The sequence below is a fragment of the Contarinia nasturtii genome, unplaced genomic scaffold (genome assembly GCF_009176525.2).
Source record: "Contarinia nasturtii isolate CC-2019 unplaced genomic scaffold, AAFC_CNas_1.1 Cnas_scaffold_350, whole genome shotgun sequence".
NCBI lineage: Eukaryota > Metazoa > Arthropoda > Insecta > Diptera > Cecidomyiidae > Contarinia > Contarinia nasturtii.
The window spans coordinates 2,251,519-2,278,757 of record NW_022197705.1 but is presented as its reverse complement, the minus strand read 5'-3'; the positions used below and the strand labels follow the sequence as shown (position 1 = coordinate 2,278,757).

The window sequence follows — 27,239 nt, the reverse complement described above, 5'->3', positions numbered from 1 at the left end:
TATATCAATGTGAACAGGTCGTGTTCAGCTTTCTTTTTACTCCTTATCCTCTTTATCCTCTTCATTTCTTGCATCTTTATTTGTTTGAAAATCATGTCAATTAAATGATACAATAAATAAGAGATTGCTAATGATTAGGTAGAGAAATATGTTTTTCTTTTTCTTTCGCACCCGAAATTGTCACATATTCTCTTAAAAAATTTAAAAAAAAAAAATGTTGCTGTTTTTATTTAGAAATACACTTAAAATAATAATAAAATACTATTATTTGTCGCCGTGTCTCCCGGTGTATTGGTTCATTATCGATGTCAAACACACCATCAAATATCTTTACGAGAGAAATGCGAACTTTACGAAGGCTTTAAACTAATTTTTTAAATAACATAATTTTTTTTTAATTTCATTTTGTTTAAGAAGAAGCGTAAAGAACTACGGCAATAATCGCGGATTGAATCGTCCAAAGTACAATACCTAAGGGGAGAATCACAAAAGAAAAGAATTAATTTAAAATAATCAAAATAGTCGTAAAACAATCAATAATAATTAATAAGTAATTTTTAAAGTACAATACCATTCCGGTTGGATTGTGACGAACAAAGTAAATGAATGGTTTATCAAATCGAAGCCGTGGATTTTCTGGAATTCTTGCTTGTCTCGGTCGTAGTGGGAGCGGTAGACTTAGGTATCTTGAGTCATAAATCGGATCCGAAGCAAATGCCCGTTCATTTTCATAATCAACGGCAATTGGTTTTGCTGCTGCCGATGATGATGATGACGATGTGGTCGAAGTATAGTCGATATTACGATGTTTATTCGGCGGTGCTGGGTACATTTCCACATGATGTTCTTCGGCCAATTTATCTTCACCGCATGTGCTAAATGTGTTGATTTGAATCAAATCGGACACGAACACATCACGACCAATTGAACCAGTTATGCCACGTAGGTCAGCCAAATTTTGGTCGAAAAGTGTTTCAAGACCCAATTTTTTTAGTGCATTCGTTGTGTTAACAAACGAACGATGTGTGAAACGTGGTATTTGCACCTCTAAACCGGGTCGTTCCATTAATGTAGCTAACAAACGTCGCCAAGCATTTTGTGAGACCGCGTTAACCATTAACACCGATTCAAGACGTTCCAGATTATCGCCAGGTGCCGAATGACCTTGTTGACCGGGCATTACAAAAATCGTGCTTATAATGTCACCGCTCAGACCGATAGCAACGGCGGTCGCATCTAATTCTGGATCATAACCAGCTGTAAATCCACTTTTCCATACAACAGCCGGAATTGGTACCAAACGACGTTGTCGAATTGCTGGCAACACCTGGAAAAACATTTCACCATCCCGTTCCACTTTCGATGCTCTCGAACAATCAGTTTCAAAAATATTTGCACTTATTCCGGCCAGTGGTGGTTTCACCCAAACATTACTGGTTTTTAGATATTCATTTACTTTGCCGCCGGTATAACGTTTAATTAGCAAATTTGTTCGGCGTCTGATGACATCGTTGACTGTATTAAAATTTATCTCTTCCACATAACCCGAATAGAATTGGCTAACTTTCTCTTTGAAAAATGGTAGTATCTTTCCTTTGCTTCGTTCGCTCAACAATTCGCGTACGAATGCATTGCTATAGACAAAACCGTCCTTTTTCTCTTCCACCGAATCGCTTATATTGCGTAGCATTGCGTGCGGATTGAATGTGACAATATCGTCCAAGTGAAGCATATCATTTATTTCGCCCGATGTACGTCCGCGTGCGCCTAAGAAAAACATAGCCAACATCGATGTTAGTGCGAATGGTGAAATGGTTAAACTTCTGGCCGAACTGATGCCTTCATTATTTAAAGCTGTCCAGAAATTGAAAGCGACCTCATTGCAGAATTTTGTAAATTCCAAAATGTCTTCGCTGGCGTGGGCCGTACTTTCTTCCAAGCCGAGAGCTTGCTTTGGTGCCGGTTCTAAATTGATTGTGTTTGTATTTTTAAGAGCGTTCACAACTTTCATTTTCAGATTGTTTAAAATTGGTGCCAATGTTGGTAGTTTTAATTTATTCAATGGTGATTTTACAGACGATGTTGGGCTCGGCTTAGATTCAGGTTTGGTTTTTATTTTCGTTTGGGTTTTCGTTTTTGTTTCATATTTATGTTTTTCCGTTGCTACAACATTCACACTCGTGATGGTCGTTGTTTCACCCAAATCGGAGAATTCAATTTCATCTCGTTGCGTTGTATAGTTTTCCGTTGTGCCATTGTCAATTTTTTTGTTTGTCATTTCGTTGGCATCTTCTTTGCGTTCCACTAAATTATTTGTTATATTCGGTTGTGCATTGTTGTTCGTCTTTTCGTTTTTCATTATGTTCTCAATCAATTTTATCATTTCATATTGTGTTTGATTTTCGTCCGGTTCTTGATTGAAATCGGATGAAACAGTTGATTGATCAAAACTCTCACCATCCGTTGTAGTTACACTATCATCATCATCAAATGTCGAACCAATTGTTGTGATGTCTGCATCCAAACTAGTGGAAACATCATCATTGTTATTTTTTTCGGTTATTGAAACACTCTTCAATTTTTCGGTTGAATCTTTGATAAATTGAATGGTTGACATTTCTTCTGGCTCAATTGTAATGGATTGCGTTGATTCTTCGTTGCTGATAAAATTTTCATCATTTTCAGTTCGCAATAAATTCAATGGCATTTCTTCGGTTGCAACCTCTGTTGTTGTTAAATTTTCCTCGGAATACGAACTACTTTCGGATGATTTAAATGTTTCTTGTGTCTGAATTCCCGACTTTTCTTCTTCGGTAAAATTTTCGGTTGTCATTTCCAATGAATCCGAATCAACAGTGGTTGTTCCGACTCGATCCATTTCGAATGGTTTTTCTGTAGTTTTCATATCATCGATTGTTGTTTGAGTTGTAAGGTCCGCTTGTATCGATGAATTTGTACCGTTAATCGATTCATTTTTATTTTTCTCTTGTTCATAGTGCTTAATGACCGCTTCAAAGTATTTCATTGATTCGGTAGCCCCACCGCCTTCAAGCACTTCAAACGAAATGTATGGCGTTGGCTTAACAACAACTTTTTTCCGATCATTTGATTTTATTGTAATCACATCTTGTTGTATTTGCGGATAAGTTGTTGTTTCAACATCATTAAAATCAATCGTTGTCGACATTACCTCATTTTGCACTTGCGATAATACGCTATCAAATGATTCTCGCAGCATTGTGTCCATACTATTCGTAGATTGTTTACTTAAACTATCCGGCGTGGTGGTATATGATATTGTTGTTGTGGTGCCAACAGTAGCATAGGTCGTTTTTTCATCATCCATATCCAACACCATTTCCATTTCATCGTCACTTTCTTTGTGTTCAATCAATGTCATGGGACGTTGCGATGCGCTATTTGTACGATTTTTCATTTTATTCGTTGTTGTTGTTATTGTTGTTGGTGAATAGTCAGGATATTCAAATGTTGTTTGTGGAATGTATGAAACGCTATTGACCGATTGTTTAAATTCGGCATCCTCTTTCTCAGCATAAGTTTGAGAATTTAAATTTTGTCCATTATTCATGATTGTCACGGAATCCGTATTAATTCGATCTAACGGTGGCATTGAATTTGGCTCAAGTGTTGTCAAATCGACAAAGTCCATGTAATTCGAGGCATACGGCATCGTTGTGCCCTCAAGACCCTTTAAGCTCTCAATAATTTGATTCAAACTCAGTTCTGAGTCGAAGACATTGTCCGGTTCGGGTTCAAAAATTGTTTCTGAACTGATGGTTTGCGGTGGTGATCGTGTTGTTGGTTGAATCGGGCTAGTAACGGTTCGACGTGTTGTAACAGATGGTTTACTTGGGTATTTTACCGTTGAAGCCCAATTCTCTTTCGGTGTGTATGATTCGGTTACAATTTTTGTTGTTTTATAACTTGGTGTTGTTGGGCTGATTTTCTTTTTAGTTGGAATAGTTGTGATATACGTATGTTGTACAATTGGTGAATTGGTTCCCACATCTGATGGTATCTTATTATTAATCTTTTTTGTCGGCGTAAATTGTATCGTCAATGGTAATTTAGTCGTTTGAATGCTGCTTGAGGCGGATGATGGGGATGTTTTCAATGAGCTCGATGCGTATTTTGTTTGTGTAACCGGACGTTTTGATGTTGTTGTTTTTTTCGTTGGCGTCGTATCGGCTGCAGTTGATGCCGTTTTACTTGGCGGATATGTCACCCTATGGGTTGTTTGTGCTATTTTTTGAACATAGGCCGTTGACGGTTTCAATGAGCTACTGCTTGGCTTTCCAGCTGTAGCCGCTTTTGTTGGCTTCAATGTGCCACTTGTGCTTTGTTGTGAATAAGTAACTTTATTTGTTTGTGTATTTTTGATATGTTGCGTTGTTTGTGCGGCTGACGTTGGTTTCGTCTTTTGTGTAACCGTAGTGTTTGGTCTGGTGGCTGTAACCGATGAAGATGATGCAGGCCGTGATGGCTTAGGCTTTTGTTTTGTCAATTTACTTGGCGTTGTTTTCGGTGGCACGGTTGTTTTCGAAATGGACGTTGATGGTTTATGAGTAGCGGGTTTTTTGTGCGTTGTTGTTGACTGCATAATAATCGAATCAGCCGTACTTCCTGTTGTCACCGGTATCTTTTGTGCTACAATTGATTCGCCGGTATTTCCGAAAATTGCCGGCAATATTGAACTCCACGATGACGATGTGTCTGGTGTGTCCAATTTATTGTGTGACAAACTGGCGGTGAAATTGTTATTGGCCATTTCCGAGTGTAAAACTTTTTGCACATTATTAACGATGTCACGAATGCTGGCCTCATTATCTAAAATTGGATTTCCAGCTGGATTTTTGGCTAGTGCTTGTTGTTCACTGTCACCATTCGCAACTATGCTTTGAATTTCCTCCATTGTCATTAAACGTTTGACCAGTTCACCGTCATCGTTGAACGTGTAAAATTCATAACGATCGGGATCGAGTAAGCTTACGGGACTCGCAACACGCGGTGGTACCAAAGGTCTTGGTATATAATTGCCAACTGCATCGGCAAATTGTGGCTCTTTTCCATTCATAACAACCGATACAGAAGTCACAACTCTTAAAAAACAGAAAAACAAATGAAACATAAAAAAAACAATCATTAGACAGATACCTCTAGTTAGGAAAAAGCTTAAGAAAACGGAAAATCGTGTTAGACGAACGAGAAAAAGCGAAAATAAAGCATAGAAAACATGCGATATGGATACGGAATAAAAACTGTACTTTAAACAGATACCATAACAGAGTTCAGTCAGGTTAATTACCAAAAGAATAACAGTTTCGAAGAAATGGGAATAGCAAAGAATACATAGAGAATTGGATTTTTTTCTTTGTCTTATAGATTTCGATCGTTAATTACAGATTGTTGTATCTATTTAAAGTATATTGTGTATTTTCGTAAAATGATCCAAATAAGGTGAGGTGCGTTAAAAATCGGTTTTCTCTGGGTTTTTTCTGTCACATTATTGCATGAATCGATTGATTTTTAAAATGTTACCTCGATCCAATGATTTTTCTAGCCGATTCACTGTCGTATTCATCACCGTCATTGGTTACACTTTCGATTTGTGGTAATGGTGTCGCTGGATTCTTCTCATTTAGCGTTGAAAACGCTTTATTTGGCCAAACGCTCACAATAGCTATCATCAATACAAGTTTCGTTCGCATTTTTGGTTCGTCTCTTTCCAATTCTTCCGTTTATTCGAAATCTGTTTTTTTTTTGTCTGAAATTTTTTAAAACATTTTAGAAACGGTAAAAAGACACATCATTCTGAAACTCAAACAAAGCAAAAGAAAGTCTAAAGTGAATAATTATTATAATCAGCCTTGCAACAAACACTAATGCGAACTATCATTTTAAAAATAATTAAATTCTGTTTGTTTTTTCTTATCTTCAATCCTATTTTAAACATGTACGCCAAGTATCGTACAAAACAAATACGGCAACAATTACTCATACGATTATTAGGAAAGTAATGATTGATTTCAGTTGAATTATGTAAAAAAAGGAGAATGAAACTGGAAAAATTGTAAATATAAAAAAAACGTGTAATTAAGATTTTATAACAGGTGAATGATACCGATGAACTTCAGACGAATAGAATAACAACAATAATAATAATGGCAGTAAAATAACGTTGCAATGAAAAACAAAAGCAACATACCAAACATAGTGGTTCTGAAAATTACCCATAATGATCACTCTCTCACTTTATGACGATTTAATAACTGATGATGGTTTCTTAACCATTCCAGTATACAGACAAATGATGAAAAAAAAAGAAACTACTTGAAATTGGTAAGACTTCTATTATAAGCGTTGGCAATCAACAAAATTAATAAGACGCAGATGAATGTGTGTATTTGTCATGCATACGTTTGCCATTTTCATCTGTGTGCATGATAAATGAGAGTGTGATGAAAAACTGGCTGTCGCTTCCGACGCGCTGATGCAAGAGCACGTCAATGATCGCTGTCGGTTGAATATCAAGTGGAAAATTCTAAACATAGCTGTCGGCTAAATAACATAAACTGGTTATACGTAAAAATAACAGAAATGGCAAAAGTAGCTTCATAACTATTTCTTTTTTTCTCTTTCTCTGTCTCTCTCTCTTTCTTTGTTTTCTTTGGTTAATTCTATTCCACACTCATTATGATGTACTATTTTTCCTTACGATTGAATAGATTCTTTTCTTATTAACACATGCCTGTGTGTGCTCTCTTTGAACCTTACTCGTATGCTGTGTGCGCAATGCGCATACACACACATTTAATATAATATGCTTAACTTGAACTTATACAGTACTCATCTTGAAGCGAGTTTTATACTTTTTATTTGAAATTGCTTAACTTGCCAAAAGCACACATTATTCTATACAAAATGTGCGATTAAGATTTCGAATTTCAGACCAACAACTGTGATTTATGAATATATTCTACATATTATTCGTTTAAAAATCGATTTGCTGCTGTTATTGTGTTTATGATGAAATTTAGACTTATGAATAACACGGTGGAATCCAGGAAAAAAAAATCATAAATTTTCTTTTCATGCGATCTTTCGCAACGAATAATGCGAATAATTTATGATACGGTAAGGTATTTCAGTGACAGATGTCGATGTTTGTATTAGATGAATTTATGCCATAAAATTGCTATGATGTCGTTATTCAAACCTCAATGAGGTCGATTTACGTGAAACACACATTTCTAAGAGCAAGAATCAAGTATGTTACAGAGAACATTCTGGACATTTCATCAACTAACTGTTGCTCACATATAAACTTGTGCAAATGCTCGAGTTTAAGTAAACATCTTTGATTTTATACGCACATAACTGACCTATTACAAGATTTTTCTTAGCATAAAAAAAAACTTGAACATTGACAACTACTTTGGAAAATATCTCACTCTGGCTCTATCTCTTCCTCTCTCTCTCTCTCTCTCTCTCTCTCTCTCTCTCTCTCTCTCTCCAAATTTCCAATAGAACAATAAAATGCAAACACACGACATCATATTCTCTTTTTATCACGATGAATTTTTTCGAAATTCATCAACAAAACGTCATGGAATTAAATTAATTAGATTCCATGTTCACACATGGAAGCATAGCAAAACAAAGGTGCACAGAACAAATTGAAAGGAAAAAAAAAACTAGAAACAAAACGTAAACGTACAATATAACGTTAGAAATGGTTCGCATATGAAAGATGATTGAATACAATGCATATCTGTAACCTTAATTCATGAACTTTGGCCCAGTTGCAAAAGCTAAACTCTCTACAAGTGCATATATGAAGTGTGCAGAAAAAAAGCAATCTACATCATCTGACACACGTGAAAATTTGACGAGAAAATAAAAAACGGCGAGCTTTGCACAAAATAAAGAAATTAACATAATTCAGGCGGTGCATAAGTATGGCACTCTTTTACGGAACTAAAAGTATACTGATTTTGATCGTGCTGACAATCTCTTTCTCCTCGATCGCAACAATGCATCAACAAACAAATAAATTAATTATCATATAAAATATACCATGCAAGCTCAACATATAACAAATGAATGAAATTGTATGTTTTTGAATTGGTTTCTTTTTGTCTTTGTTTTGTTGTACTTCATTTCAATTTTTTTGCCTCTCATTTTGAGAAAAAAAAGCCAGAAGAAAAGTAAATAAGAATAAGACGATGATGAAAAGAATGCACAATTGCACATATCGTGATGATAAACTTTTCTCGCGGCGATCATTTCAGACGCAAAGAGAAAAGATCAACGTTTACGTATACATTTTGAATGTCATTTACACATTAAAATTATCCGCAATTTAAATGTTCTGTCGTGCACATAATCATTTCCAGCGTCAACAAAGCAAAAATAAAAATAAATCCATCTACAATAAAATTAAGAATTTAATCTGAATATATAAACTGTTGATCACTCTGATAGCAAATGAATACTCACTGATTTTGTGTATTTTTTTTTATGTATTTTGGTTATTCAAATGATATTAACGGTGAATTTGTCTGGATTTGAAATGATTTTTGTTTTTCGTATAACGTTATCACATGGTTCGTTTTGTTCGTAAAAGTTCTCTAAGATTTTTTTCGTTCGTTTTAAAATCGAATCGTGTTATCGATATCGGTATGTCTATAAAATATTTTTTCGTTCTTTTTCCTGATCTCCGTTGCTCTATTCGCAATATCCGTTAAGTTTAATGCAAATAAAAATGGTCAGAAAGAAGTATGTTGATGAAATAACATGACACAGAACCACAAACTCTATTATTATTCTATATTTTATTTCTATATTCTCTTCGATCTTTTCTCTGTTCGAAATTTATTTTTCTTATTCAATTACCGCTACGTTTAATTTTTTTTTCTTCCTTTATTTTCACTTCACTTAAAATTTTGTTTGTTCTGCTTGATTTGAATACGTATTGACGACTGTTTGTTGTCGCAACTCACAAATTTTATGAAAAACAGAAATAATTCTCTTTTCTCCGTAGCACAACTTATCTGCTTGATGGTTAGACATGAACTGAAGAAGACTTGGTCAGATCATCATCATCATCATCATTGGCAGTGAGTACAACACTAAGAATATAACCAAAGGCACAAAGGTGGTAAAATCTTTCTGCTGACTTTGCTGTTGTTGGTATTTTGTGCTTTTCACTCTTTCCGTCTTTACCGAAACGAAAGAAGAAAAATAAGAATGAAACACCAGAAAGGGGAATATGTGCCATCGTACACTACAGCTCGTGTTTACCTAACGACGCTGGAAAAAGATAAAACGAAACACACTCTATAGATCTCTGAGATGGATATGCTTATCTACGGCGGAATTGATAAAATTGCACACATGTCACAATAATGCAAATTGCATTTGTTTTGCGCTAATTGATTCTTTACATTATGTATCTTTGTTAATAATGGAATGCCATCAAGAATTGAAGACGCAAGAAAAATAGATATATTATGTAAGTACTTTCTGAAAATGATACGTCAAGTGCTTAATTTTGATGATGAATTAAATCACAGTACCGTGCCATTGAGGCCAACCGAAGAAGAATAAAACATTACCGAATCGTTCTCAATTCAATGTAAAAGCATACAGAACATTTTGAATAATACAAATATATGTGGCTATGCGTGTTACATATAGTTTTTTTTTTCGCAACGGTTTCTGTTAATTCTCTTCTTCATTTTCGTGATACATGCGTCAAGATTGACCCAATAAAAGGATGCACAAAAATATGTGTGAAATCGAAAAAACCGACCGAATCAATGAATTTGTGTACCATTTTAAGTGGGTCAACGTTTTGGCTTACTTCAATGATTCGTGACCATATAACTTGACAAACACTCAAAGATTCGATTTCGTATATAATGTCTCATGAAGATGAAGTAAAGCAGCGTGCGTGTCTTCTTCTCTCCGCTTTGGTATCGGTGTTTTTTTTTTCTTCGAACACTTTGCAAGTCAGATCTTTTCAATTTCGTTCGTTTAGAATTCTAGAAAATATTCAATGCTCGCATGTTGCATTTCAACTAAATCGCAGCTCATTTAATTACAGATTAGCGGTAATTCGTATTTTAAAACTCAGAAAATGAAATTGCGATAACTGCACATTTCTATGTATCTTTCGCTCATTAATTTATTGGATTACGTTTTGAATTTTACATATCTTTTCATCATAAATAATTGATTTAAATTATTTTCCATTTATGTGAACATATTCTGTAATAGAATCAAGAAACGGAAGGTTTTCAATAGTGAAGACTATCTAGGCATTTTGATTCTAAACAAGTGCAATTTGATGTATGTATCTGCTTTCATGGTATTTTGGATCACGAAAGTTCATCAAATGAAAATAATTCCATTTACAATCGCGGGTAAATGTGTGGAACGCAATTTAATCGTCAAGATTCTTTCTCTTTCAAGAACAATTTAGATATATTAGATTCAAATATTGATGACGAGACGAATGATGAATAGAGTAAATGCGACGGTATACTGAATATATGTAAAAAAAAAGCACAGCTATTTTAGAAAACCAGAAATTAAGAAATCCAAGAAGAGGCGAGCGAGAAAAAAAAGAATGAATCGAATGAGCAGCAAAAAAAAGCAGAAAAACACGAAAAAACAATCATTGCCTTTCCTCTCTGTTTTGCACTCTCTCCCGCTTGATCGTACTCTTTTTCATTGAAGAAACATATGAAAAAAAAACACGACAACCGCATTATATTTACGTTATTTTTCGAAAGTCTTTCCTCACCTCAATGATGAGCCCATGTTTTTGTTTCAAACCTATTGAAAATAATATGCGAATATGAAAAAAAAAAAACTGACGAAACATATGATTTATATAGAACAATGCATTGTGGCATAGCATTTCGCAAGTGTCAAGTCTTTTTTCTGTTCCTCTTTCTGTTAGCAATTCAATCGCACACGTACATGCGTATACCGTTTTTTGGGATGACTTGTTCAGCTCACCAGTCTAAATGGCACTCGAATTTCAACAGTCATCAATTCGATGTACAATGCACATAACATACGAAAACTGGGCCATACTAAATTAATTTGGAGTTGTTCCGTACATATTTCCGGTTTTATTTCGTAGAAAATGTGTTCGGAGGTCAACTTGGAATTTTAGAGCGAAATTCTTATCAAACCAAGTTTGTTAATTTTGATTGTGCTCAAATAACATGAAATAAACAAAAAAAATCGACTTTGCCAAGAGTCGAAGAATCGTTGAATTTCATCCCAAATGAATGTATACGGTACAATGAAATTCAGAACACGTATTTATACTGATTCTATGCTGTTATCGGTTTTTCCAGTCACACTTGATCCCCACCTCGAAATACCAATGACGATTCGCTTTATTTTTATAATCAAATTCGCTAACACATTTAAATATTTGCCAATATAGGCTATAGTGTAGTCTGTAGTGTACGTAAATTAAAAAAATCCATTAGAGATTATTCAATTTGAAATCTCGTTTATGTGTTGAGTGTTGTCAAATTGCCTTACACTTTTTGTCACACACAACACTGCATCATTGCCATTGAAATACAAATGTGTTTGTGATTGCTTTCGTCGTTGTATGCTCTTTGATTTCTGTATGTATATACACTATATTGTTATTGGCTCGTACAAGACATCGTCGAGACCTTTGTCGATTTAGTTGTCGTTTAGTGTTGAAAACGTGAACAATTTTTTATTGTCAAGAATACGGCCAGGAAGACTGAAGAATTACCGGTTCTTATTTGTTACAAAGACACAAAGAGACAAACCTAAGTGAGCATCTTCTTTTTAAATTTATTTTTCGCAACATTTATATTGAAAAAGTGAGAGAAACATCAAAAATTTCGTTATAATATTATTGAAAAAAAAATGTTTCTAAGAAATGACACAAAAACATAGGCGATAAGAAATATTGATCTTTCATTACGAGCAAAACGTTTATCGAATCGTAATTAATGCAATCTGTCATATTTAACTCATTCAAGTCGGGACATTTCAACATCAGATAAATACAGATCTATATAAAGACTTGATTTTCAATATTTCATATCTTCGTGCATAGCCTAATGACCTTGACACGAGCACCGCACAGTGTGATGACAAAACAGCGAAATTCTTTAGAAATACGCATATAAACCTGTAAATTATTACATAATATTGGTATTTATTGTCTCTTTTTTTAGCTGGTCGTCAAAATGGCCAAAATACTATTTTTAATTGGTATGTATCAGATCATTAAATTTTATCATTTTAAATTGAATTTGTAATATACATCTATTTTGTTCAGTGAGCTGGATTGTAATTCTTGGTTGTGCAAAAGCAGAAATAGACGTGCAAAAATTGTTTCACGTCAATCCACCAAATCTGTCGCCAACCGAATCATCACAAGAATCGAACACTGAGGTAGTCGATGATTTTTTTGTGCCATATCGTGAACCTCGACACGACGAATTCGATTACAGTTTAACAAAGGTATTTAAATTTAGTACGAGATTATTGCCATAACGATGTTGATATAAAGACTTGAAATAACATGAGATAATTTTTTTCGTAGAAAGTGTTGTTTGCAGGTGAACAAAAGAATACCGTTGTGTCGCCATTTTTAGTCAAATTGTTGCTATCAATGTTAGCTGAAGCAGCCGGACAAGACACAATTACACATCGCGAATTGTTAACAGTTTTGCCAAGCATTCGTACTGAAAACCAAACCCGTGAGCTATATGCTCGTGCATTTGGCTCGCTATTGGTAAATTTAATCAATGATGACGCACAACATTTTTTTTTTCATTTAATTCGAAATCAATAAATTTTTTTTGTCTATTTTCAATTAATAGAAAGAGAGTACCGACTACCAATTGAATTTGGGTGCCAGGTTATTTGTTGACGACTTTATTCACCCAAACCAAAAATTCTCAGCAATTATTAAGGCAATCTATCATTCTGGTAAGTTTGTTTCTATAATTTGTTCAAATTATAAATATTCAAGTATTTTTTTTGTATTGAATAGATGTGGAACGACTCAACTTTGATAGGTAACGTCACAAAACCAGAAAGAAAAAACACCGTAACAACAGATTTGATATGATTAATTTACATATTTGCTTCGCATATAGGTCTGAAGAAGCCGCTAATATTATTAATGCTTGGTGTGCCAACGCAACAAAGAATCACATCACTGACATTGTGTCTTCTGGTATGTGTACTTGTATTTTTTTTTTTTTTTTCAGTACATTCCATTCGTCGCAATTGGGGAATTACCAGTTTTTTTACAAGTAGTATTTACATATATGACTTATTTGTTTACACACAGGCGATGTTGCACGGGCTGTGATGTTGTTGATAAATACAATTTACTTTAATGGATATTGGAGTAAACCATTTGCTGAAAATGAAACTGTCCAACAAAATTTCTTGATTGACGCAAAAACTTCGGTGCCAGTGAGTTTTATGACCAAGACCGATGATTTCTATTATTCTGAATCACCTGATTTGGAAGCACAAGTTTTACGTTTGCCATATAAAGTGAGTATTTGTGTGAGGCCATTATTTTGAATTCAATCATACCTCCTGTTGCGGAGGTCCAAGGGATCTAAAATTATTTCACTGAATTATAAGAATGAAGGCCCTTTTTAGGTCTTCAATTTTTCTTCGTCCAAATCCGTTGCTCTTGAATTTTCGGATTTTTTTCTTTAATTTACGGAATGTGGTCTGTGAATATTGAATGATTTTATTCCTTTCTTTTGCAGGGCAATAAATTCGCCATGTATATCGTTTTGCCATACAAAGACGATGGATTAAATGAGCTCATATCGAAGATAGACAGCATTCATCGTGCCCAATTCCTAATGGAAAAGGTCGAGGTTAAAGTGTCATTACCGAAATTCAAATTTACCAACACTGTCAAACTAAACGAGATTTTAAAGGCTGTAATTATCAATATCTTGTACTCGATACCGCCGTTATCATCAAATAATAAATAATTTTTTATTTTTTTTTTTAGCTTGGAATTAGTAAAATGTTCACATATCAAGCGTCGTTCGGCCAACTCGTTCGAGGAACTGCTGTACAAGATCGCTTACAAGTGTCAAGTGTTTTACAAAAGACTGGCATTGAAATTAACGAAAAAGGAAGCACCGCATATGCAGCTACTGTTGTTTCCAGTGATGGTTTTGCGTTAGCCAGCGTTGTCTTAGCCTCGGTGTATACCAACATTTGGTGTACACCAATCGTTAGCCAGCTAACTGTCTGTGTGACTGTGTATGATAGTATGCGTGTGAAAACGTCCAATTCTCCTGACGTGTGTTAGTGCTGGCTTACGCATTCGTTAGCCGGTGTACACAGTGATGGCAAATTAGCCAGCTAATGTGCTCATCACTGGTTGTTTCACTGGTCAATAAATTCGGTGCAACCATTGAATTCAACGCCAACCGTCTATTTTTGTTTTTAATCGAAGATGAAACTACTGGCACTTTAATTTTCTCAGGAAAAATCATGAACCCGAAAATCCAATAATAATTTCTACATATTTTTAAGATTAACAATACTCAACGAATAATAGAACTATTGAATAAATAAAATTGTTGAGAATTTTCATTGTTCTTATCATAAATCAGTGTCAATGAGCCGTTTAATGAGCGGCTTAATTAATTTTACTTACAATTTTGACTATATCCAATTCAGACTTCAAACAAAAAAGAAACAACAACTTTTATTATTGTATACATTCCAAATAATGTTCTTCAAAATGTTATTGACATATTCTAATAAAATCTTTACAATAAAAGAGATTCATCGAAATTCCTGCGCAATATTCATTGAATTTCAGTTCTTAAACTAAATGTGAGAAATATGGCATATTATTGCAATTTAAGCAATTAAAATGTGTTTGTTTTTCTTTAAATTCATTTCTAATAATTATAGTAATTTTTTTTTGCATTTTATCAAATTTATGTGCAATTTTCAATTTTTGGACCGCCAATACTGCGTAGTTCTTGATTCAATGTGGTTAACAATGGATATTTGCCGCATCCACATGAGCCGGAGAAGTCATCCAAATCTAGCGCCCAGATCATACCACCGCCAAGATTCAATTCACGCATGAATTTCGCTTTAACGCGAACATTTTCCACATCGTCGTACGACACCCATTGATTTCCTTTGTGTGCATATGGTCCGATTCGATGTTGTTCATCTCGTACTACAGACCATCCATCACGATTTGTTTTATCACAAATTTCATAGTACGATAAAAACCCTCCTGCGCGTGTGTATTTTCCAGATTCGCCTGGGCCATATGATGGTGCATTCAAACCGTAATTCGAAGCGCTTGACAATACAAATGATTGACCATAGCAAGGTACACCCATTACTATCTTACGCGATGGAGCACCACCTTGAATCCAATAGTTTATGGTAAAGTTTGCATTGAAATAGTCCCATTTGTCGCCTGGATAGTAATAGAGCGGCGCAACATGACCAGTTTGACGATCCCAATTTCCATGGAAGTCATAGGTCATAACAGCAATCCAATCAAAGTATTTCGCCAATTTTGGGATGTCATATCCAGCATCAATGACCATTTTGCTGGGCGATACGGCAGCCGACAACAACCAACCACGGGGCTTGAACTCTTCCGATAGTTCCTTTACGAATTGCGCAAAACCTTCTTTTTCTTGTGGTTTTCCTTTGTGGCATTCGACTTGCCAACATACAGGATACTATCGTGATGGAGAATAGATTAGATTAAATTTGAATTAGAATGAATAAAAACACATGCAAAAAAACAATAACACTTACTTCCCAATCAAGATCCAATCCTTCGAAATCGTATTTTTCAATGAATTCAATGACATTTGTGATGAAGTTGTATCGTGCATTTTCATTCAAAACTAGTCGACTATATTGGAGAAAATAGAATGGAGACAATTAATTGGAGCACACATAAGATCTCAATAGGTTTCTTTGATTATTCATTTCTATTGAATGATTTGTCATATATCAAATAGAAAATTGCACAAAAAACCCATTGACCTTTTTGTCTGGTTGGTTAGTGTCACATCAAACCGTCATTATAGACTTTATTTTGTTATCAATACATTTACGCTTATGATGACAAAAACAATGGCACATGACGCATATATTCAAATGGGGTTTTCTTATAAAAAGTCGTTTCTAATACTCTTATCACATGTAAAATAAGTATATACAAAATCCCCAAACTTTGACCTCAGAAATAATTTCAATAGAAAACCCCTTTTTTCTTTGTTATTTCCAAATTGAATTTAGTCATTCTCTCTATCAAATATATGTGGGATTTTTCAATACTATTTCTTCTCAGTGCTATCATGAAGTTCATACAAATGTTGAAATACAAAATCTTTTAACTGATATTTCGAAAACTGTGAATATCTTTATTTACCTGTATTTGTCGCCGAGCGAATCGTTCCAACCTAAATTTCCGAAAATTACAAAAAATTATTTGTTTTATAAAATAATATCATGAAATAAGCAGAATTTACACGAAATCACATTTTCGATTACTTTTTCTTTTTTAGAAAAGGTTTTTGTTAATTTCGTGAAAATTCAAATTATTTTTTAACGCCAATATTTAAATGAATATACCTCCAATAGCAACCAAAACTTTGATTCCCTTCTTTCGATAGGCGGTCACACGTTCATAGAAATTGTTATCAATATCGGCCCATGAATCATGCGTTTTGATTGTCAATGTAGAGCCATCTAAAACAGCGAATCCGTACACAATGTGTGTACATAAGTTTTCGTCAATGTTTTCTGGCAAATATTTGCCTTCTCCAGGACGATACCATGCCTATTTTAGAGATAGAAAATACAACCACAGTATAAATAAAAAAAAAATAATACAATTTTTCTTTTAAATTTCCACAAATATGTTACCCAGTTCGTAAAGTAGCAAACGACTTTAAATTTGCCATCATCATCTTCAAGTGGAATAGAAATATTCGTTGGCGGTGGTGGACGTGGTTTTCTTGTGGTCGTTGTCGTTGGTCTTGGCGATGTGGTGGGTCTGTTTGGATCGGCGTCAAATTCGCTTGCTTCACATTTAACATTTCGTGGCCAGTCGCAATTGTTCGAATCCCGATTCCAATACAATCCATGTGGACATGATTGCAAAAGAGGTCGTCCATTGTCGCACAAATAGTACTTGTTGCAATCGGATAAGTGTGGGCTAAATTGCTCGGAACATGATGATGGCTCTTCTACATCAGTCGGAATATAGTCAATTGTGCTTGGTTTAATGGTAGTTGTTAAAGGTTTAATGGTAGTTGTTAAAGGTTTCTTAGTAGTAATTGGTTTCAGGCTTGTACTCGGCTTGATTGTTGTTGTAGCTATTTCGATAACAACCCCATCATTATCATTCGGCGGCTTTTCGTCTTCAGCTATAAATTGGAAATTTTATATGAAAAAGTTGAAAAATAATGCAGAAGACAGATTGTGAAATAGAAAACAAACCTTCTGGTTGTTTTTCTAATTGACACTTTGGATGTGGTCCCGGATAATTTCTCAACACCCGATTAATTGTTCTCAAAAGTGGATATTCTTCGCAGCCACAGTAATTCTTGAAATCATCCAAATCTAGCGCCCAGATCATGGCCCCGCCCAAGTTCATTGCTTTAACAAATTCACTCTTGTGCCGGATCATTAGAGCATCGTCGAACGACACCCACTGATCTTTTTTGTAAGCATATGGTCCCATACGGCCTTTACGATCACGAACAACATGCCAGCCATTCTTTTGAATTCGTTCACAAATTTCATAGTACGATAAAAAGCCACGTGCGCGTGTGGCCTCGCCAGCTTCGCCACCGCCGTATGTTGGTGAATTCAATCCATGACGTTTATTTTCAGCCAATGAGAATGATTGACCATACGTTGGCATGCCGAGTACCAATTTCCTTGGATCGGCACCCTTTTCAATCCAGTAGTTGATTGTGAAATTTGCATTGAAATTTGGTGTGACATCCAATGGATGGGAATACATTGGTGCGACATGACCTAATTGAACAAAATAAAACGATATTTAAATTGAAACGAACAATATTCAAATTGGAATTCGTACCAGTTATTTTATCCCATTGACCATGATAATCGTAAGCCATAACAGCAATCCAATCGAAATACTGCGATAATGTTGGTACTTCGTAGCCAGCATCGATGACGGTTTTACTTGGCGATACGGCCGATGAGAGGAGCAAGCCTCTTGGTTTGAATGCTTCTGACAATTCACGTACAAATTGAGCAAAGTATTGCTTTTCATCGGCATGACCTTTGTTACACTCGACTTGCCAACAGACTAAGAAATTATATAGAAATTATGGTTTAATCTTCTAACAAATAATGTTGATAAAATTATTTTTATTTACCTGGGTACTAGATGAAGTAAAACAATGAAAAAATGGGAAAAAAATCAAATTAAAAAAAAAATCATTGTTTATAATTGGTATGACTGTTGCCTACCTCCCAATCCAGATCCAATCCATCGAAATTGTGCTTTTCAATAAATTCAACCACACGCTTAATGAATCGAGCACGTGCTGCTGCATCACGAACCAAACGTGAATATTTATCACCAGCACTGTCATTCCAACCTATATACGATTCGGAGCAAAATCTTAAATTAATACCGACATTTCCACATAGAATTACCATCAAAAGTCTCACCTCCAATAGCCACTGTAACTTTAACACCTTTCTTTTTATACGCAACGACTCGTTCGTAGAAGTGATTATCGAAATCGGCCCATGTATCGTGTGGCTTGATTGTTAATGAATCACGATCGAGTACAGCAAAACCATATACGATATGTGTGCACAATTTTGCATCAATATCTTCTGGTAGATATTTTCCACCGCCTTGACGATACCATGCCTATTTTGATTTGAATTACAATTGTAATGGACGTTATTTAAAAGGCGCTTTTTTACTTACCCAATTTGTGAAGTAGCAAACGACTTTGAAATCAGAATCTTGTGATGATGGGATATTTAGTTCGCCGCTTATCATTTCAATATCCGAACCTTCGTTTGGATTTTCTTCGATAATTTCGGCTTCGGTATCTGGTTTCGGGCCTTCCGTTGTTGGTTCAATCACAGCTGTATCTGGACGTTCATCGGTTTGACTTGATGGTTCTGCCAAAACTGATTGCAATTCTGTAAGGAGGGGATGTACACCTTCACCACAATGATCCTTGAAATCGTCTAAGTCGAGTGCCCAAATCATTCCACCACCTAGGCCAAGTCGTCGCATAAATTTAGCTTTACGGCGAATCATCGCTTTGTCATCGAATGAAACCCATTGGTTTCCTTTGTAAGCGTATGGTCCAATGCGATGTTTTCGATCTTGAACAACTGTCCATCCTTTGTTATTGATACGATCACAAATCTAAGTAAATGGAGTAATAAGACTGAATAAGTTACAAAAAGAAATGATGATGAAAAAAGGGGCTTATTATTTACTTCATAATAAGCAAGAAATCCGGCTGCTCGTGTGTATTCGCCCGCTTGTCCTGGTCCAGGTGCTCTCGCATTCAAACCGTTATTCTTTGGATCAGACAGTGTAAATGATTGACCATACAGTGGTACACCCATCACAAGCTTCTTTGGCGGTGCTCCCTTTTGAATCCAATAGTTAATCGAATAATTCTGAAACATTTTATAAGAAAAATGTTTATTAATGTCAATTTTTTATTAGAAAAGTCCACTTGATATAAACCAATTTACCGAATTGAAGAAATCAACTTCATCCTCTGGATGATGGTATAATGGAGCTACGTGTCCAGTCTTTTTGTCCCATTGACCGTGGAAGTCGTAGGTCATAACAGCAATCCAATCGAAGTATTTCGCCAATTTTGGTACGTTGTACCCGGCATCGATGACGGTTTTACTTGGCGATACGGCTGATGAGAGGAGCAAACCTTTTGGCTTGAACGCTTCAGACAATTCACGTACAAATTGAGCGAAGTATTGCTTCTCATCGGCATGACCTTTGTTACACTCAGTTTGCCAACATACTATAAGAAATGGTATAGTTGAAATTGTTTCAATATTATTATGATTATTTTCAATTGTTTTCAGTCTTATTTACCTGGATACTGTTCATGCGGGAAGAAAAAAAGAAGAATATTGTTAAAAGATATCATTAAAGCAGTGATTATTGGTGCATATACATCGCTCTCTTACACTATGCTACAATGGTTCTGACCAAGGGTCCAACGACTCCCTACATGAAAAATGGATGTGACCCCTAATTATAAATTTTGAAACTTTTTGAAGTTTTGAAAGTTCACTCTTTGGAAGACGCCTTATTGCTCTTCATTTTTCTTCTCAAGTTTTTGAAGCTAAACGTAGCATAGTGTCAATACAGTTATGTGCTAACCACATCGTGAAAGCGATATATTTCGATCTAATTGAATTAGTAATAATTAAGCTCACCTCCCAATCCAAATCTAAACCATCGAAATTATTCTTTTCGATAAATTCAATCACATGCTTAATGAATCGAGCACGTGCTGCTGCATTACGAACCAAACGTGAATATTTATCTCCGGCGCTATCATTCCAACCTACATACGATTAGTATTATTAAAAACATTCGTCAAAAGTTCTTTTTAATTTAAATGAATTCTTCTGACAAATTACCTCCAATGGCTACTGTAACTTTGACGCCTTTATTTTTATATTCGGCAACTCTTTCGTAAAATTTATTATCAATATCAGCCCACGAGTCATGGGTTTCTGTAGAAAAGTCAACAAAATTAAAATCCGTCGATGACAAAAAAAACCCACTTAAAATTGCTTACTAATCGTAAGTTCTGAATAATCCAAAACAGCAAAACCGTAAACAATGTGTGTACAAAGTCGTGAATCAATGTCGTCGGGTGTGTATTTTGCAATTCCCTTTCGATACCATGCCTTTCAATGATAAAAAAATAGATTTGTAATTCTCGCAAAAAAAAACCATCGAAAGTAATTTGCACTTACCCAATTTGTGAAGTAGCAGACCAATTTAAAATCACCCGAAAACTCTTTGATCGGTGGCCGTGGTACGCTTGGTTTTGGTTTCTTTGTTGTTGTTGGTGCTGATGTTGTTGAAATTGGAATGTAACCGCCAACTTCATTTTCTCCTGTTTCCGTTAAAACTGGTCTATTTCCGGTTTCCTCGTCGCAATTCGCATTTTCCGGCCAATCACAAATGTTCTGTTGTGCATTCCAGTGTAAACCGCTTGCACAGCTGCCCGCTTGCATTGTTCCATGCAAACACAATAAATAGTCTTGACAATTACCTGGATATGGTACATAATCGGCACCTTCGCATGGATCGTCCACTTGTACTTTTGTTAATTTTCCAACAAATTTTAAGTACCGACTCGCCGGTATGCACCGTACTTTCGACGCGTAGTCACACTGCAATGACGTTTGATCGAATTGGAATCCATAGCCACAATCTTGTCGAATCCACTTTTGATTCACACAAATGAAATAGCTTTCGCAGTCGTCGACATTTTCTTTATATGCACCGTTTTCGCATGGATCTGATGATGAAGACGGTTTGGTATATGGTTTGGGTGTTGTAGGTTTGAGTGTTGTGATCTCTTTTTTAGTCGTTCTTCTGGTGATTGTGATGGGTTTTCGAGTGGTTCTTCGTGTTGTATACTCATCATCCATGTGTTCGGTGGTCGTTGAAACGATTGGTTTTTTCGTTATAATTTCATCAGATTGTGGAATTTCTTGGCATTTAGCCGATGACGGCCAATCGCAACGGTGACCTTTTTCATGCCATTGCAAACCTCCAGCGCAACTGTATTCAATATATTCACCGTACACACATTGGAAGTATTTAGAACAAAGATGTGGATGACGCTTATATTCTCCATCAACTGGGCAAGCACCACCCGATATAGGCATTGTATTTACGGGAACAGGTATATACTCTTCTTCAGGTTCGACAGTTGTTGCTTCGGTTGTTGTTGTTGTTGTTGTTGTTCTTTTTGTAGTACGCACTGTCGTGGTATACGATGCAGTTGTCGTTGATTGTGTTGGCCACCATGTGAATTCTGATGGTGGTTTTGATGTTGTCGAACTCGGATTCCAACCGCCATTTGGCCATGTTGTGTGTTCAATATAGGCTGGACCAGGGATACCGTCCGGACCGACCGTTGTTGTTACTGGAGCTAAAAGCGATACATTTGATTTTAAACCTTTTTTGAATACGGTGTTTGACATTAAAAAAATACTTACCCGGTGGTGTAACTGGTTCTGCTGGTCTTTGACAATTTCCATTCGTTGGTTTTGGAGTCTTGAGCCGACTGAAAATGCGATTGATTGAACTCAACAATGGGAATGCTTCCAAGCAGCACCGATTTGAAAAATCATCCAAATCGACCGTCCATGCCGCAATACCGCCCAAACCTGAATCCAAAACATATTGTGCTTTGTTGGCCACGGAATTTACGTCTTCAAATCCAACCCATTGATCGTCAAGCATTGCAAATGGTCCAGATTTTTGCGATGAATCTCTTCCTTTACGCCATGCTCGATTCTTGATGCGATCGCAAATTTCATAGTAGGCCAGCATTCCTGCAACATAGTAATTTCATTGATGATGAATAACATGAATAACTGTTTAAGCAATTATTCAAACTTCAAATTATTTTAACTTCACAGAAGCAACCATAAACATGCACCTGGCTGTCTTGTGAATTCGCCCGATTTTCCAGGACCACGCGCTGCAATTCCTTCACCAATCAAACGGGATGATTTTTCGGTAAGTGTAAAAGATTGTCCATAGAATGGAACACCAACTATGATTTTACGTGGGTCGGCACCTTCACGAATCAACAATTGTATTGTGTAATCTGTATTGTATTGGGGATATTTGTCCTCGGGTTTGCCATACAATGGGCTTACATGACCAGTTTTCTTTTCCCATGCTCCTATTTTGATTTGAAAAAAAAAAAAATCTTTAAAAAATTGTTCAAAATGTTAAAAAGAAATGAAATTTGCTCAAAAATGACATACCGTGATAGTCGTATGTCATGACGGTTAAGAAATCAGCAGCATTTGATAAATCATCGATTTCGTATGCTTTAAAGATAATTTCTTTGTATCCAGAAATGCCAACGCCCAAAATTAATTCATGCTTTTTAAATTCGGCCGAAATTTCTTTGATTAATTTTGTGAAGTTCGGTCGGTCACCATCCGGCCCCTTGCGACAATCACTTTGCCAGCACCTTGGATAATTCCAATCGAAATGAATACCTTGGAAACCGTATTGTTGTAAATATGGTACCAATTTTCGAATGAAATTTCGTCGAGCCGAACTTTCACTAATCATTCGCGAATATTTATCACCTATATAGGAAAAATCAAGATATAATGATGAAATGTCTTTAAAAGACAAACAAAAAACACATGCTACTAACCGCTGCTATCTGCCCAACCACCGATCGCCAATAGAACAGGTGTATCTTTTGAAAGTGATACGGTTCGTCGGTATAAATCATTATCGATGTCAGCCCATTTATCAAATTCTTTCACAGTCAATGTAGACGGATCAAGCGAACCGAAAGAGTAAATAATGTGTGAGCACAGTTTGGAATCAAGCATTTCCGGTATGAATTTTCCATCTTTAACGCGATAAAATGACCAATTAGTGATGTAGCAGAGAACCTTTTTATCATTTGCATCAATTTGTTTAACTGGTCCCGGTCGACGATATCGTGTCAATATATTTTCTTGAACCGTTCGCGTGTCTATGAGCTGTTGATAGGGTGACTCGGCACGAAAGGGCTGCGGATTTAATGGATCGTATGTTTTCGGTATGAAATATGCCTCATACGCATTCATCAAAGTTTGTTGATACGTTGGGTTTACGTTACTTGCTTCAACTTTCAGTTCTTCTTCATATCGAAGTGTTTCGATTTGTGGACGAAACTCCACGGATTCACGATCAAACGATTTTCCAGGTGACTCCCTGTGCGTACACATTTTTTTTTGTAAACTTTTGATTGCCTTGTCATATATCAAACGAAAGACTTACCGAACGGATGGTATACTTTCGACAGCAATTCGTAGCGGTAAATTCGTTTCACCGTACACAACCGATGTTAGAGCTTCATTTTTCTGATCAGAACCAAGTGGAATACTCTCAACCGATGATCGCAAAAATGTCGGCACACCTTGTGACGGCTGATGTTGAGCATTTATCACATTTAGAAGGCAGACTAGGAGCTGAAATATCACAGATTGTATTATTTCACAAATTGCATTCTATTTTTGTAACATTCAATTCTATTTTATGTTTTTGATTCCTTACCAGACTAAATGCTGCCCGATTTCGCGTCATGCTTCTGTATTATACAGGAAAATACGATTCACTGATCAGTTCTGATGTTGAAAAAGAATCAAAATTGTTTTAAGAATGGAAATTGTTTCGAGAATTTTAATGAAGCATTTGAAGGTAAAATTTAATTAAATGATATGATTGGCTACAACTTTTTCCGTGCATATTTTTTTCCGTCAAAAATTCCATTTTCTCGCCTTTAAATTGGATATTTTGCACGTTTTCTGAATGAATGTTTACTTGCTTCGTCGGACGATGTTAAACACGACGACTATCAATTTTCAAATGCTAAGCGGCATTGCGTGGAAACAAACATGATAATTGCATTGTTTAAGTTCAAATGCAATGTATGCAGTGGAATACGATCTAATTGATTGTGTAATTAAATCTTTCACCAAGAAAATTTAAATCGTTTAGCAATAATAAAAGAAAAATGATGATGTTTGATTTATCTTTGTTTTTATTTTTATCGATATAAAAGTTCAAATATGTGCATCAAATACATTTTTTGGAAATTAATTGCCTCAAATCAACCGTAAAGAAGCTATGTCAGCAAGTGAATTTTCGCAAATTTTTAGAAAAAAGAAAAAACACTTTAAATTCAGTTCTATTTTCACAATTATTGACAGAAAATGAAGAAAGATCAAATGATATTGATAATTATCAATCATAATTATGTCAATAACAATAAAATTAAAAATAAATCAAGTTCATACTGTACTTTGTAATGATTCATTCTTCCCTCTTTTTTTAACTTGATACATATTTGCGATCGAAGCGATTCATTGAATCTCTTTTTTTTATTTCACTTATATTTATATTGATGAATAATTCATAGTCTTTTTTTTATTTAAAGGAGTATGGTTTCTCGATAAATGACTGACTGGTCAGAATGCGGTAGGAAAATAATTGGTCATTTGTAATCGTATCACAGCCAAGTTTTTTGTCAATATTTTGTTTACGCGTTTTCCCCTCGTACGTCTATTGTCTTTGCCAGTTGACACAATTTTCGCTAAACAAATCAATTGAAATAGAATCTGATCTGGAACGTACGAATCGTAAAGAAAAACGTCAACTACATCAATACCATTTGCATTGGGCACGTATAAAACACGTATTCTCCAAAGTATTCAAATTGAAAGAGAAAAAAAGAGCGCAAATGATACTGGTTAGCGTTACGAATTACGATGCAATAACAACAGTTGAACAACAACAAAAATCGTTTTGTTTTCGTGTATTTGTTAAGTGTGACAGTCAACAGTGAGTACACTGTCTGAATAAATATTAAACTGATCCAATAACATATGAAACGCATGAATGAGCGAAGGTCCGATGGCCACAATCAAACACAATGCATTGAAGAGCGCTTGAAGAAGACAACAAACTAAAACAATTGAATAACGTCCACAAATAAATGCGTTGCCATATCGATGAGATCGTTTCGTGTGCGACATTATGTCAATAATCGTAAAAATGCTTCTTTAACATGTACGAATGTTGTGTGCGTGTGTCGGCATTTTTTTTTCGCTCACATAATTTGAGACAATACGGCAAAAATCACGAAAAAAAATAAAATAAATTAAAATACATTTGTATGCCAGTTGCATTCATGACTGTAGGGGTTAACTTCTATATTCGGACCTACGCTCAATGTAACCGATTTTTATTGAAATTATCTCGTCGAGTTTTGGTTTGAAGACACATTTATTTTAAATATTAATGCACGGACGGTACGTTTTTATTTTGAACATTTACCCTTAAAAATATACCCGCTCAATCAAAAACACGGTCAATTTGTTGAAAAAAAAAAAACATTTTTTTGTGCTAAATTAGCACTGCTAACAAATCAAACATCTAAAACAAAGTCGAGAAAACAATGGAATTCCTTAAATTTTGTTCAGTCACCCTGGAATGTTTTTCGGATTTTTTTTATTGCACTTAAAAGAACATTCATTAATTTCAGTCACACGAAATCGTTGATTTAATTTCTTAAAATCATTTCTTTTTAGGAAATAGGCGATTAAATTTTTTTTTTTTGGTGTCAAAAATAGCTGCCCATAACTGCGTAAGTCAAATAATGCAAAAAAAAATACCTACCACTTATCCAATTACGAAATTATTCCATCTATTTAAATAATAAAGTCCCAAAAATTTCACACAGTTTTCTAGCCGTACAAATGTAATTTTATACAAAAAAAAAGATACACTCGCGTTCTGAGTACGATTTTTTTTTTTTTTTTTCAATTTCAAACTTAAGCCGAAATGATTTCAACGAGAAATTCTAAGAGAGTGTGTACGCTTTCCGGACACACCGTTGTTGTGACTTGACCGATTGGAGTCGTCGTGTAGAACTATTTCCGATAAACTCCGGTCGTCTTCTTTTATATATGCGTTCTGTGCGCTCGCTCGCTCGCTCATTGCCTGAGTTTCGTTTTACTACTTCCAAGACAGTTTTAATCGATATTCGAGTCTCATTCGCTTCAACAAAAAACGAACATCTGAAAAGAAGAGCGAAAAAAAGTGAACAACAACAACCACAAATTTTATCAATAAATACTGTTTGTTTTTTTTTTCTTTGTCTTTTGCCTTCGGTAACACGGTTCATCGGAGTTTATCTTCATACTATCTTTTAGCTTATTGAATTTTCGGCCAACGATATTTCTCTCTTCATCGGTGACTCGTTTCGGCTCTTCATTCGAAATAAACATGAATTGAAATTTAACGAAATAAAATCTCGCCGCATCAAAATGACAAACACACAAAAATAATACACACT

The 27,239-nt window shown here is 35.3% G+C and overlaps 3 protein-coding genes across 5 annotated transcripts; 1 reads left to right on the top strand and 2 right to left on the bottom strand.

Moving 5' to 3' along the window:
- Positions 1 to 48: 48 nt before the first annotated feature.
- LOC116337928 (mucin-12) lies at positions 49 to 9,125 on the bottom strand. 3 transcript variants are annotated; one of them, XM_031762903.1, is made up of 4 exons: positions 9,024 to 9,125; positions 5,560 to 5,785; positions 572 to 5,120; positions 49 to 471 (listed from the first exon to the last, which is right to left on the bottom strand). In XM_031762903.1, the coding sequence occupies exons 2-4, from the start codon at positions 5,727 to 5,729 to the stop codon at positions 430 to 432; spliced, it is 4,761 nt and encodes a 1,586-aa protein (XP_031618763.1). In that variant the 5' UTR covers positions 5,730 to 5,785; positions 9,024 to 9,125; the 3' UTR covers positions 49 to 429. The 3 variants fall into 3 exon arrangements, with proteins under 3 accessions (XP_031618763.1, XP_031618761.1, XP_031618762.1); XM_031762901.1 differs by having other exon boundaries at positions 8,521 to 9,083; XM_031762902.1 differs by having other exon boundaries at positions 8,917 to 9,083.
- Positions 9,126 to 11,723: 2,598 nt separating this feature from the next.
- LOC116337930 (serine protease inhibitor 27A-like) lies at positions 11,724 to 14,893 on the top strand. The gene is made up of 11 exons (XM_031762905.1): positions 11,724 to 11,856; positions 12,267 to 12,303; positions 12,371 to 12,555; positions 12,638 to 12,829; positions 12,918 to 13,026; positions 13,091 to 13,115; positions 13,197 to 13,276; positions 13,394 to 13,605; positions 13,830 to 14,009; positions 14,084 to 14,233; positions 14,461 to 14,893. Exons 2-11 carry the CDS (start codon positions 12,279 to 12,281, stop codon positions 14,593 to 14,595), a joined length of 1,293 nt encoding a protein of 430 aa, XP_031618765.1. The 5' UTR covers positions 11,724 to 11,856; positions 12,267 to 12,278; the 3' UTR covers positions 14,596 to 14,893.
- LOC116337927 (probable chitinase 10) lies at positions 14,858 to 26,856 on the bottom strand. The gene is made up of 25 exons (XM_031762899.1): positions 26,561 to 26,856; positions 24,437 to 24,507; positions 24,161 to 24,351; positions 23,544 to 24,094; positions 23,140 to 23,472; positions 22,806 to 23,054; positions 22,360 to 22,698; positions 21,103 to 22,292; positions 20,922 to 21,033; positions 20,761 to 20,856; positions 20,554 to 20,684; positions 20,207 to 20,213; positions 19,843 to 20,132; positions 19,579 to 19,764; positions 19,052 to 19,504; positions 18,784 to 18,991; positions 18,580 to 18,710; positions 18,486 to 18,492; positions 18,182 to 18,415; positions 17,575 to 18,117; positions 16,999 to 17,501; positions 16,705 to 16,912; positions 16,502 to 16,532; positions 15,880 to 15,979; positions 14,858 to 15,800 (listed from the first exon to the last, which is right to left on the bottom strand). Exons 2-25 carry the CDS (start codon positions 24,464 to 24,466, stop codon positions 15,030 to 15,032), a joined length of 6,894 nt encoding a protein of 2,297 aa, XP_031618759.1. The 5' UTR covers positions 24,467 to 24,507; positions 26,561 to 26,856; the 3' UTR covers positions 14,858 to 15,029.
- Positions 26,857 to 27,239: the final 383 nt, after the last annotated feature.